Source organism: Chiloscyllium punctatum, chromosome 14 (genome assembly GCF_047496795.1).
Source record: "Chiloscyllium punctatum isolate Juve2018m chromosome 14, sChiPun1.3, whole genome shotgun sequence".
Lineage (NCBI taxonomy): Eukaryota > Metazoa > Chordata > Chondrichthyes > Orectolobiformes > Hemiscylliidae > Chiloscyllium > Chiloscyllium punctatum.
In genome coordinates, this window is record NC_092752.1 from 13,961,000 (window position 1) to 13,973,894 (window position 12,895).

The 12,895-nt window shown below is 42.1% G+C and overlaps 1 protein-coding gene across 1 annotated transcript in view; it reads right to left on the reverse strand.

The window, feature by feature from the left end:
- Positions 1-12,464, reverse strand: part of tex15 (testis expressed 15, meiosis and synapsis associated) — a 42,322-nt gene extending 29,858 nt beyond the window's left edge. Inside the window, exons 1-4 of the mRNA XM_072583657.1 lie at positions 12,384-12,464; positions 12,171-12,297; positions 2,029-2,135; positions 921-1,086 (exon numbers count right to left, since the gene is read on the reverse strand). Of these exons, the coding sequence (XP_072439758.1) occupies positions 921-1,086; positions 2,029-2,113 (251 nt within the window). The 5' untranslated portion in view covers positions 2,114-2,135; positions 12,171-12,297; positions 12,384-12,464. The remainder of the gene's footprint in view (positions 1-920; positions 1,087-2,028; positions 2,136-12,170; positions 12,298-12,383) is intronic.
- Positions 12,465-12,895: the final 431 nt, after the last annotated feature.

A 12,895-nucleotide genomic window follows, 5' to 3' on the forward strand; every position in this document is an offset into this window, starting at 1 on the left:
TCCCAGGATGTGGTTAAAGTGGCAGGGCCTCATGGAGCTGCAAACCAGGACACTTCAGCCTTCTGGAGAAAAGGGGTGGTACACAAGGTCACTTAGAGACTGACCCAGGATGGAACTGGGCGAACTGAAATGCCTAGTGATCTTACTGACATGGGAGTCAAGGGTTGTGGGAGTGGGGGGAAGACAGAAAAATGGAGTTAAAGCCACAAATCAAGCCTGATTTGAGTGAATGATGGAGCAGGCTCAAGGGCCAAACAACATACTCCTGTGCCCTATTTCGTAAAGCCTTATGAGATCCTCATAAACTTATCAACAGGGTGTCAAAGGATGAAGGCCAGAAATTGAAGCCCCAATACTTAACCCAATTCTCCTCGCAATCTTCCCTCTTCCTGAATCCAAACAGACTCCTGGAGCCTGGGGTCGATATAATACTCTGAGCAGATGTCCACCTTCAGTGGAACACCAAAGGAGTGCAAACCAACGAGACAGAGACACTGGGGGATCGCACGCTCCCCTGTTAAGATGGGCTCTCTGGGGAAGGGGAGTGACCAAAGGAAATTGGCCATCAAACATTTAGACTCCCACTTGGTGTACATTACATTTGCATTTTTCTAAATCCCTTTCCTTGCCCATCTCATGCTTGATGCCAGTGGATATGGGTTACATTCGGCTTAACCACGTCATGCTGGGCACTGTCCTTGGCAGTCTGCCAAATGAGACAAACAGATGTGCAGTATCCACCCATATCCCTGACGTTGCCCCACCTTTAGCCCCAAGTACACCTTGAGAGGAAAACCTATTGGAACTTCAGATTTGACCCCAATCTGCACACACGTAGCTCTCCAGGATCGTGAATAGCTTTGCCCAAAGATTACGGAACATGCACCCGTCTTGAACCATGGTTCTCACCCCATACTGACCTCTTCTCTGCAAATCGCCGCTCGAGTTTCACATTATGTATGAGCTTCATGTCCCCAAGCCTCCACAGGGAGTTCAACCTGTAACTGCTGTCAAGTTTGGAGCCATCTAAAGTCGACTGTAAGAAGCTGTACTCGCGCCAATCCGTATGACAAACTTCTAGGTAAGCTTGGGAAACAAGAAGTCATTGACGTTAATGCAAATAGGGCAACCAGAAGTTGATGCAGGCGCAGTAAGTAGTGCGATCCTTTGACTCAGTGATTACAGTCCCATCCACCATCTCAGTTGTCCACTCCCTCCACCGGAAGTGTGCCTTAGCTGCAGTGTGTAAAATCTACAAGATGCCACATCACAAGGTTTCCTGCACTTCCCCCAATCTCTTACTTCCACCACCTAGAAGAACCAAACAATGGTGGCTTCGTGGTTAGCATTGCTACCTCACAGCGTCAGGGACCTAGGTTCGATTCGACCCTCAGGTAAGTGTCTGTGTGGAGTTTACACATTCTCCCCACGTCAGTGTGGGTTTCCTTGCACATTCAATCCTGTGCAGCTGAGGTGCACTGGCCATGTTGAATTACCCAGGGATCTGCAGGCCATGTGGGTTATTTTTGATAAATGTGGGGTTACTGCGATAGGGTTGCTGGGGGCTAGGTCTGGGTGGGATGCTCTTCAGAGGGCCAGTGCTGACTCAATGGCCCAAACAGCCTTAGGGATTCGAGGATTCTAACCAGTGAAGGAAATGCATGGGAACAGCAACACCTTTAACTCACACACCATCCCAACGCGGGTGAGGGTATTTTATTTCTAATTCCCAAACCTGAATGTTGGATTTCTTGACTTGAAAAGGGCTGAAGTCATTTTTTTTAACTGTCAATCATAGTAAAATGAAATTTGACAAATGCAGTTGTTTGTGGGTTGTCAACTTAGAGAAAGATCAACGAAGCCACTGGTTCTCTAATGTTCCACAAGAAATGAGCCTTTAGCCTTACCTAGCATGCACCTGACTCTTGGTATGTGCTGAAGTCTTGACTTTCTACAGGGGCCCAGCAATCAGCAAACAAAAATAGTGAAAGCTCCACTTTCGGCACAAATATCCTTTTCATTGCTTACCTTTGTCAGCGCTTTTTTTCCTGGGGATTGTGAACTTTTTCAAACTGTTTGAACTTGGGTTGACATTCTTGCTGTTTGGTTCCATTCCTCATCGTTTTTAAGATGCACTAAATAAAAGAGGAGTTCAATGGTGAAAATGATGTTGGAAACAATTGACATGGACACTGAATTAACCACTTGGACAAACATAAAGTGGGGAACCGTTGGTCTGTAACGTCTGATGAAAATTTTGTCACGTTATTGCAATAATTCCTCCCAACTGACCTATCCCTCAATTTACTGTTCCTGAGCCATGATTCTGATGAAGACTTCTGACGTTGTTTGTTTTACGCAAAACGAGAATAACTTTGTTACTAGAGAAATGTACTTTACAAAATTCTAGTAATTGGAATGATACAAACTCTTAAAACCACTAACTAACTATCTGGATGATTAGCATAAAATCCCCCTTTTACTCCAAGCCGGCACTTAAATGGACAGACAAAGGGTTAGTAGTGGATATTAGGTTAAAGACAGGAAGACAGAAAGGTAGTAAGCTACATGGTTGGACTCAGAGTATTTGAATCTCTGCTAGCGTTCCAACTTCTGGATGTGATAAATCCTTCGGAGCAGCTCTATTACAGTTTGATGAGGAAAGAGCTGAAACCTTTGATAAAGTTATTGAGTTGGGTTGGTTACTCCTTTGGTACATGTGATGACGCTGCACCTTTAACAAGGTTATGTTGTCCTTGTTTTGTTTTCAGAGAGGTCGTAGGGTTTGGATGGGTTTTAGGGCCAGTTTGATTTTCGCTAACAGATGCTGCCTCAGGGAAAAGCCTTTCAAGTTTAAAATAAAACACTTGTCCAATGAAAGGGGAGTGGCCAGTTCGCCCAGCTCAACCTTTCTCTGGTTTGGTTTGTTTTTAGCACAGTAGTTTTGTTGAAACTGCTGGAGAAGTGTCAGTGGGGAAGCACTTTGGGGCCAGCGACCATAATTCTATTTGTTTTAAAATAGTAATGGAAAAGGATAGATCGAATCTAAAAGTTTAAGTTCTAAATTGGAGGAAGGCTAATTTTGATGGTATTAGGCAAGAACTTTCAAAAGCTGACTGGGGGCAGATGTTCGCAGGTAAAGGGTCGGCTAGAAAATGGGTAGCCTTCAGAAATGAGATAACCAGAGTCCAGAGACAGTATATTCCTGTTAGGGTGAAAGGAAAGGCTGTTAGGTGTAGCGAATGTTGGATGACGTGAGAAATTGAGGTTTTGATTAAGAAAAAGAAAGAAGCATATGTCAGTTATAGACAGAAGAGAACGAGAGAATCATTAGAAGAGTATAAAGGCAGTAGGAGTATACTTAAGAGGGAAATCAGGAGGGCAAAAAGGGGACATGAGATAGCTTTGGTAAATAAGGTGAAAGAGAATCCAAAGTGTTTTTATAAATACAAAAAGGACAAAAGGGTAACTAGGGAGAGAATAGGACCCCTCAAAGATCAGCAAGGCAGCCTATGTGTGGAGCTGCAGGAGATAGGGGAGATACTAAATGAGTATTTTGCATCAGTGTTTACTCTCATGGAAGATATAGCATGTGGGGAAACAGATGGTGACATCTTGAAAAATGTCCATATTACAGAGGAGAAGGTGCTGGATGTTTTGAAGCGCATAAAAGTGGATAAATCCCCAGGACCTGATCAGGTGTAACCTAGAGCTCTATGGGAAGCTAGGGAAGTGATTGCTGAGATATTAGTATCATCGATAGTCACAGGTGAGGTGCCAGAAGACTGGAGGTTGGCTAACATGGTGCCACTATTTAAGAAAGGTGCAAGGAAAAGCCAGGGAACTATAGACCAGTGAGCCTGACATTGCTGGTGGGCAAGTTGTTGGAGGGAATCCTGAGGGACAGGATTTACGTGTATTTGGAAAGTCAAGGACTGATTAGGGATAGTCAGCATGGCTTTGTGTGGAAAATCATGTATCATGAACCTGATTGAGTTTTTTGAAGAAGTAATGAAGAGGATTGATGAGGGCAGAGTGGAGGACTTCACTAAGGCGTTTCACAAGGTTCCTCATGGGAGACTGGTCAGCAACGTTAGATCTTATGGAATACAGGGAGAATTAGCCATTTGAATACAGAACTGGCTTACAGGTAGAAGACAGAGGGTGGTGGTGGATGGTTGTTTTTCAGACTGGAGGCCTGTGACCAGTGGAGTGCCACAAGGATCGGTGCTGGGTCCACTACTTTTCATCATTTATATAAATGACTTGGATGTGAACATAGGTGGTATGGTTAGTAAGTTTGCAGATGACAGCAAAATTGGAGATGTCAGGGACTGCGAAGAAGGTTACCTCAGATTACAACGGGATCTTGATCAGATGGACCAATGGGCTGAGAGATGGCAGATGGAGTTTAATTTAGATAAATGAAGCTGCTGCACTTTGGAAAGGCAAATCAATGCAGGACTTATACACTTAGTGGTAAGGTCCTAGGGAGTGTTGCTGAACAAAGAGACCTTGGAGTGCAGGCTCATAGTTCCTTGAAAGTAGAATCGCGGGTAGATAGGATAGTGAAGAAGGCGTTTGGTATGCTTTCCTTTATTGGTCAGAGCATTGAGTATAGGAGTTGGGAGGTCATGTTGCAGCTGTACAGGACATTGGTTAGGCAGCTTTTGGAATATTGCATGCAGTTCTGGTCTCCTTCCTACCAGAAGGAAGCAAAATAGAGTTTCAGCTTATTTTCTAACATTATACTTTGCAGATTTTTAATCCCAATAAATATCACTCCTATTTCAATTCTTTAATTTCTTACTCAATGAACTTTTCCCAAATGGCCCCCCTGGACTGCTTGAGGCAGTTCTACAATTTCTTTCCAAGCCTGTGACCTGATACTTCTTCAATTATGGTGGGCCAAATCTCTTTTCCGTTCTAACAGTTAGAATGTGCAAACTCTCACAGTTTGGAAATGTCATGAAACTAAAATCACTTTTGTTTTGGGGTGACAGGTTCCCTGATCTGAAAACTTGGATCCCCTACTCAGAAGAAACTTTTTGCACATCTGATCTGAACTCCTGGGTCTTCTGATCTGAAGTCAATAGCTAAATTAATGGTGTCTGGTCTGTTTCCCTCTGTGTCATAAACTGAGCAGAATAAACATTCCACCCATTAACACAGAAGTGTTCTGCTAGGATACTGACTGGACCATATGCTTTCTTGGAAACAATGTCTAGGTCACTGTACCAAATGACTTAAAAAAAACTTCCACAGAACTGACCAAACTCCTTCTGCTTCTGTTTTAAAAATCTCAATCCCAAATAATAATTATACGACATCCACCTTTAATCACACAAGCTATATATATTAACACACATAGTTCTGTTCTTTGTAGACAGAAAGAACATGCACACACTGCAACTGAAAAAAGGGAATAAATTCTCTGGTTCATTCCTCTGTGTAATGATTTGATCAGTCAGAGTCAACCTGCCTGGTTTAAAGATAATCAAAGGTTTATTTTATTGTCCGTGAGACATTGACATTGTTGGTTAGGCCAGCAATTATTCCCCATCCCCATCATTGCCCTGGAGAAAGTGGTAGTGAGTGCCCTTCTGAAGCTGCTGCAGTCCTTGTCTTTAGGAATGGAATTCCACGAGTTTGAACCAGCTCAGGCGAAGGAACATTGATACGTTTCCAAGTCAGGATAGTGAGTGGATTTGAGGGAAATGTGCACGTGTCAAGTTCCTGTGCATCTGACATCCTTGTGCATCCAGCTAGTACAAGTCTGAAATGTTCTGTTGGAGGAGGCTTGGGTCAGTTGCTGCAGTGTAGCATCTTGTAGATGGTATGCACACTCTAGAACAAAACTTCTATCAAGCTGTAAACAACTGTCCTGAGTTGTAGACCTCTTTGAAAATCGTTTGCACATGTTTATGCACAAGACCAAACTACAATCAAAAGATTGATTGGGTGAGCTTGGAGTCAGATAGTGAGTTATTTGCCATGGATCTCCCAACCTCTGGCCAAGTCTTGCAACAAGTGCTTATATTGGGTGATCCAGTTAGTTTCTGATCAATAGTAAACTCCAGGAAGTAGCTGGTGGAAACTGAACAATGGTTATGTTGTCATATGTATTAGAAACATGAATAGATTGTCTTATCTTCCCTAGCCGAGCTCTTCCTGTACACTTACAACATGGGCATCTACCTTCCTGTACACTTACAACATGGGTACCTACCTGACAAAACGGAAAATTGCCCAGGTTTGTTCTGTTTACAATAAGCAAGACAAATCCAACCCAATCAATTACTGGCCCATCAGTCTGCTCTCAATCATCACTAAAGTGATGGATGGTGGCACCAAAAGTGCTATCAAGCAATCACTTACTTGGAAATCACCTGCTCAGTGATGCCCAGTTTGGATCTATCAGGGCCACTCAGGTCCTGACCTCATTACAGCCTTATTTCAAACATGGACAAATGAGCTGAATCCCACAGGTGAAGTAAGAGTAACATCCCTTGACATCAAGGCTGCATTCGACTCAGTGTGGCCTCAAGGAGCCCTAGCAAAACTGGAATCAATGGGTATCAGGGGCAAGCTCTCTGCTGGCTTGAGTCATAGCTGGCACATAGGAAGGTGGTTGTAGTTGTTAGAGGTCAGTCATCTCAGCTCCAGGACATCTCTGCAGGGGTTCTTCAGGGTAGTGTCCTAGGCCCAACCATCTTCAACTGCTTCATCAATGATCTTCCCTCCATCATAAAGTTAGGAGTGGGAATGTTTGCCGATAACTGCACAATGTTCAGCACTATTTGTGACTCCTCTGTCATTGAAGGAGTCCATGTTCAAATGCTTCAAGATCTGGACAATATCGAGGCTTGGGCTGACAAGTGGCAAGTAACATCTGTACCACACTAATGCCAGGCAATGACTATCTCCAATAAGAAACAATCTAACCACTACCCCTTGACATTTAATGGTGTTATTATCACTGAATTCCCCCACTATCAACATTCTGAGGGTCATCGTTTATCAGAAGCTTAAATGGACACATCACATAAACACAGTGGCTACAAAAGCAGATACTGCAGTGAGTAACTCACTTTCTAACTTAAGAAGGTCTGCCTACCATTTGCAAGGCATGAGTCAGAAGTGTACTGGAATACTCCCCACTTGCCTGGATGGGTACAGCTCCAACAACACTCAAGAAGCTTGTCACCATCTGGGACAAAGGAGCCCACTTGATTGGCACCACACTGACAAACAGCCATTTCCTCCAACACCAATGCTCAGTAGCAGCAGTGTGTACTACCTACAACTTGCAGTGCAGAAATTAGCCAAAGATCCTTAGACAGCACCTTTAAAACCCTCGACCACTAAAAGGACAAGAGCAGCAGACGCATGGGAACACCACCACCTGCAAGCTCCACTCTAAAACACTTGTCATCCTGACTTGGAAATGTGGTTTATTGCCATTTCTTCACTGTCACTGGGTCAAAATCCTGGAACTTCCTTCCTCATAGCATGTGGTCAGCCTACAGCACATGGACTGCAGTGATCAAAATGGCAGCTCACCACCACCTTCTCAAAGACAACTAGGGGTGGTCTATAAATGATGGCCAGCCAGTGGCACCTATGCTCCATCAGGGAATTTAAAAAATGAATGGTGTCTAGGATTAGGCTTTTTTCTTTAGTGAATCCAAATTTAAATAAGATTGAGGTTCTTAAAATAACTAACAGTCTAGCTCCAGAAAGTATAATTGAGGTGCATAGTGATCGCAGAACATGAGGCAAGAATAGAAAAGTCTTAGTAAAGAGTTAGATGAGACGTTAGGAAGGATTCATCCTGTAGGGAACCACTGGAGTCACATATAGCTAAGAGTGGCAGATAGATATTGGGTTTGAATGACAATCCGATAGCTATGTGATCATTGTTAACCACTACCTTATGGGGAGTTGATGGTCAGGTGGTATTATCGCTTGACTGTTAATCTGTGGGACCTGGTTTGAATCCTGCTAAAGCCGATAGTAGAACTTGAATTCAATAAAAATCTGGAATTAGGTTTCTAATGATGAATGTGTGCCGATTGCTGGAAAAACCCATCTGGTTCACTAATGTCCCTTAGGGAAGGGAACCACCATCCTTACTTGGTCTGGCCCATATGTGACTCCCAATTCAAAGCAATAGGTTGACTCTTAACAGCCCGGTAAAAACAATGACTGCAGATGCTGGAAACCAGATTCTGGATTAGTGGTGCTGGAAGAGCACAGCAGTTCAGGCAGCATCCAAGTAGCTTCGCCCTCTGGGCAATTGGGGATGGGCAAAAATGCTGCCTGGCTAGTGATACCCTCATCGAATGAATAAAAAAAACTTTTATTTCCAATTGTTTCTTTAAATACTGCATTCAATTTTGAATTTACTAAGAGATTTGAACTTGTGTTCAGTGAATTATTAGTCTGGACCTTCCAGACTACAGAACCAGTAATGTAATCATTAAATTACCCTGCCCCAATTGCCTCTGAATGCTGACTGAATGGCCAGCACCTTAGCTGCAAAATGGGAGACTTTGTGGAGCATGGTAGGACATAACTTACAGGAGTTCGCACATATGAAAAACAACTACAGTCAAAAACAGCACCCACAATGACTAGATTGCTACAATGAATTGCAAGTCGATTGTAAAACATCATTACTATGGCAACCAGATCACAAACCAACTGCAAACACATAGTGTGAACAGAAACCAACAGATTGACAAAAACAAACTGCACAAACTCTCTCCGTAAAAGCAAAATCAAAATACTGCAGATGCTGGAAAACTGCAATAAAGAGAGATAATGCTTGGGGAAAAAAAAACTCAACAAGCTTGGCAGCATCAGTGGAGAGAGAAGCAGATCGAAAGTTTTGAGTTGAATATGACTGTCTTCAGAGAATGGTGTTATAAATGTCAAATGCATCCTGAAACATTAACTCTTGGTTTCTTTCTCCACTGATTGTGCTGAGTTTTCCCCTGCAACTTTTATTCTTCAAAATAACCTGTTTACACAAAGACTCACAACTGGTGCTGGAGACGGTGAACTGTCAATTCATAAAGCCACCATGAGATGGGTCCCATTGAATGTAAATGCAGCTCTGCACAGCACAGATTGGAAATTCAGACCTGTAACCATCAGAGAACCTGCACTGATTTTTATTCCTGGCTATTCCCGGGAGGAAGAATGATGCAATTGATTACCCAGAGGATCGACAACTCTGCGACATAATGTGTGAGGGTGCAGAGAAGCACCATACAGCTGGTCTTCCATTGTCAGGAATCTGAATTTACCAAGAAAAGCGATGCATCCACCTAGACTGGCATCTCTAGGTTTTAACAGGTCAAATTCCAATTTTAGAATCATTTTTTGGGATTAGTCATCAAGCTTTATACCTTCCATCAGAAAGCTTCCCTTATTGTCAGACTAATAACCCACTGAATGTTAGCAGATTAAAAAAATTAAATTGAATTGAATTGAATTACAAAAAAAAGTCTGGAAATATGAAGGTATAGAAGATATTAACTTTTAAGGAAGGAACAATTAAAAAGGAGACAAAAGCACTTCCTGGATGAGAGCCAGTCAGTCAATCAGGCACTTACACATTGCTGTTGCTATCCAATTACATTGCTCCAGACTCACTGGTTACTATAAATGAAACACTCAACAGGAATAAATACCCCATTGCGGAGAGTTGGAAGAAAATCACCAGGCTACAGAGCAGTTCAAATGTGGGTAAAAATAAATTCCATTGTATTTTTGTTATCACCAGCAGAATTTTGACAAGCGGTTGTCAAGAGCAAAGCTGAGAGAATTACAACTTTCACATAAGCACAAAGCACTAACATAGACAGCCTCTAATATCATATTCAGGTGCACTTCCTTAACCCTTTCAAAGCTGTTTCACTGCAGTATGTCTGTATAAAGCTGAATTGTTTATGAGAAAGCAGAATGTGTGGAATTAACGAATTTTTAGTATGCCAACAATGCCTTTAAAATTGTGTTAATTGTAGTAATTTCTGATGATGCAATCTTGTATTCATGAAAAGACACACCCCAAAAAAATCTGATTTCAACAAGTACAATTAAAAATCATTTGTGTGTGTACAGCTTTCCCCCTTTCCATCATCTCCAAAGTCCATTGGTTTTTTTTTTATCGTATACCCCCATGTGAGAAATGGTGATACAGTGATGATGTTGCTGGTCTTGCAATTCAGTGATCCAATCTATTGCTCTGAAGAATATGAGGTCAAACCCCAGCCCAACAGCCGATAGACTTTAAATTCAACCAATAAATAAATAAAAAATCTGGAACAAAAGCTAGTCTCTGCCACTAGGCAGAGTGTGATCCACCTGATGAAGGATTTGTGATTTCAAATAAACCTGTTGGACTATAACCTGGTGTGATGTGACTTCTGACTTTATGTAGTCTGGCCTACATATGATTCTAGACCCACACCTATGTGGCTCTTAATTCTACTCTGAAGTGGCTCAGCAAGCCAACTGCTGGTAATACCCAGCAAAATCCACGAAAGGTTTTTGAAACATGTTCCCAAATGATGCTGATTGGAGGAGGCATCGCTGGAGGGAGATTCTAAGGAGGTTAAACTGGAGAGAGGCACCCATCTACATTAGGGGAATGTGGAAGGAAATTTGCAGAAAATCCCTTCAGATCCATGGACGGTCTGTGCTTTTGATGGGCTTGTGGAAATTGCACAACGCTGTGACTTCCTGAATGGGAAGCATTTTTTGCGAAGAGGGTGGGGGCGGAGGCGGAGGCAGCCTCTGATGAGGTGAATCCTCAGGTACCGGGCAGGACGCAGATGCAGCCATTGTGGGTCAAAACTGAACTGGGGCTCAGACAGCGAGAGGACCCCTACAAAAGCAGCCTGAAAAATATTAAATAATTGGTTCGCCATCTTAGCTGCTGCACCGGTGAGTGTTTCACACCCCTTGTGCTGATGTTTGATCCAAGTAGGTGACCCAGACATCCAGCAGGGACCAGGAAAAATTGTGGGAAACGTGTTTGAAAATCTGATTTTGCAAATCCCTGTCCATATTTTTCACAGTTAATCACAAATAATATACTGAAACAGAAGACAAACAAAAAATCAATTGACTTTAACTCCAGGAAGAACTGTACCACCATTACTATCATGGCAGCACCTGAATGAATGCCCTAAATTTAAACCTAGTTATTGAAACAGAATGATTTGCTTTGATGGACTATTCTGAGAGACTATACACAGAACTTAAAGCACCGATGGAAAAAGGACAATCAATCTACATGGGCTATGCTGATGATCATGCTCCTCCCACATGACTTTATCTCACACTATCAACAAACCTTCTACTTAATAAAACCATAAGACACATGAGCAGATGTAGGCCATTCAGCCCATCGAGTCCGTTCCACTATTCAATGAGATTGTGGTTGATCTATCCTCAACTCCACTTTCCTAGCTTTTCCCCATAACCCTCAATTCTGTGAATGATTAAATATCTATGAACCTCAGCCTTGAATATATTGAATGACCTAGGACTGGACAGCACTCTGTGGTAAAGAATCCCATGGAACATTCTCTTTCTCCATTATGTGTTTATTCATGTACTCCATAAATACATCTGTGTGCCAATCACCTTCTAATGAGAATTAGCTTGCAGTCCAGGCCCATCTCTGGATAGAGTGTTCCTGCTATATTTCTTATTGAATTTATTGATAACTATCTTGTATTTTTGACCTCCAGTTTTGGACTAAACATGTGGAAACAGCTTCATAGTCTATCCTATCAAACATGCTCATTATTTCAAGGATTGCTATCAGGTCACCTCCTCAGTCTCTGTTTTCAACATTAGTTCTGAAAAGACAATGACAATTAAAATCAACAACATCTCTGATATAAAAACAGAACCGGGAAACATCTGGTGGCAACTAAGGAGAGAAATACATAGTTAATGTTTTGAGTCCAGTATGACTTCCTAGAAAGTGTGCACTCTGATTTTATTTCTGGGTTATGGCTTCTGCAGAACTTTGCTTTTACTTACCAACAAAATCACATTTCCCTTAAAAATTAATGATAAATTTAATTCTCTCTTATTTCCCCTTTCCCTCCGTCTTAATTTCCCCTTATTTGTGTTACTCACAGTACCTCTTCGCTTTTTTCTCTTCCCTCAGTTTCTGCACTTCATTTGTGATTCTTTGTATCCAGATGTTTCTTCAACTGTTTCCTTTTAATCGTCTTTGCACTCTTCACATTCGCCGTGTAGCCACTCCATCTAAAGATTGCAGAAAAACATTAAGTTTGAACATTTCAAAATTCTCATTAAAGAATTTTATCCACTCATGCTATGTTAGCACTCACCAAAAATGTGGACACCGTTTAGCAGTATTCTTTACTGATTCCCCATTTTACAATGCCTCCCTAATACATAAGCAGATTACCCACTGACCATACACTGTACAAATCTAAACTGTACAGATTCCTTGACTGCGCAAAAGTAGTGGGTCTGTCCCTTTAACAGCTGAAGAGCAGTCAGTGGTTTCACTAACTGTTAGCCCAAACAGAGTGTCAAAACCACACCTTTCCTTAAAAGGGGCTGGTACCGGAACACTTTCAGCTTCTGTCAACAAATCAGCACTTTCCACATCTGTGTCACGGCTCAAAACACTGTCACATTCAAAACACAACAGGCCACACATTTAGGTTCACAGGAAAGTCTCAAATGTGAAGCAAAACAAGATTGAAAAAAAGTCGCGGCTTTTCTTTTAAAGGGACTGTAGTCTCTTTATCATGGCTGAGGCTGGAACTACTTGACAGGGGTGACCTGATGAAATCATGAAGAGCATGGATGGGGTGAACAGCCAAGGTTATTT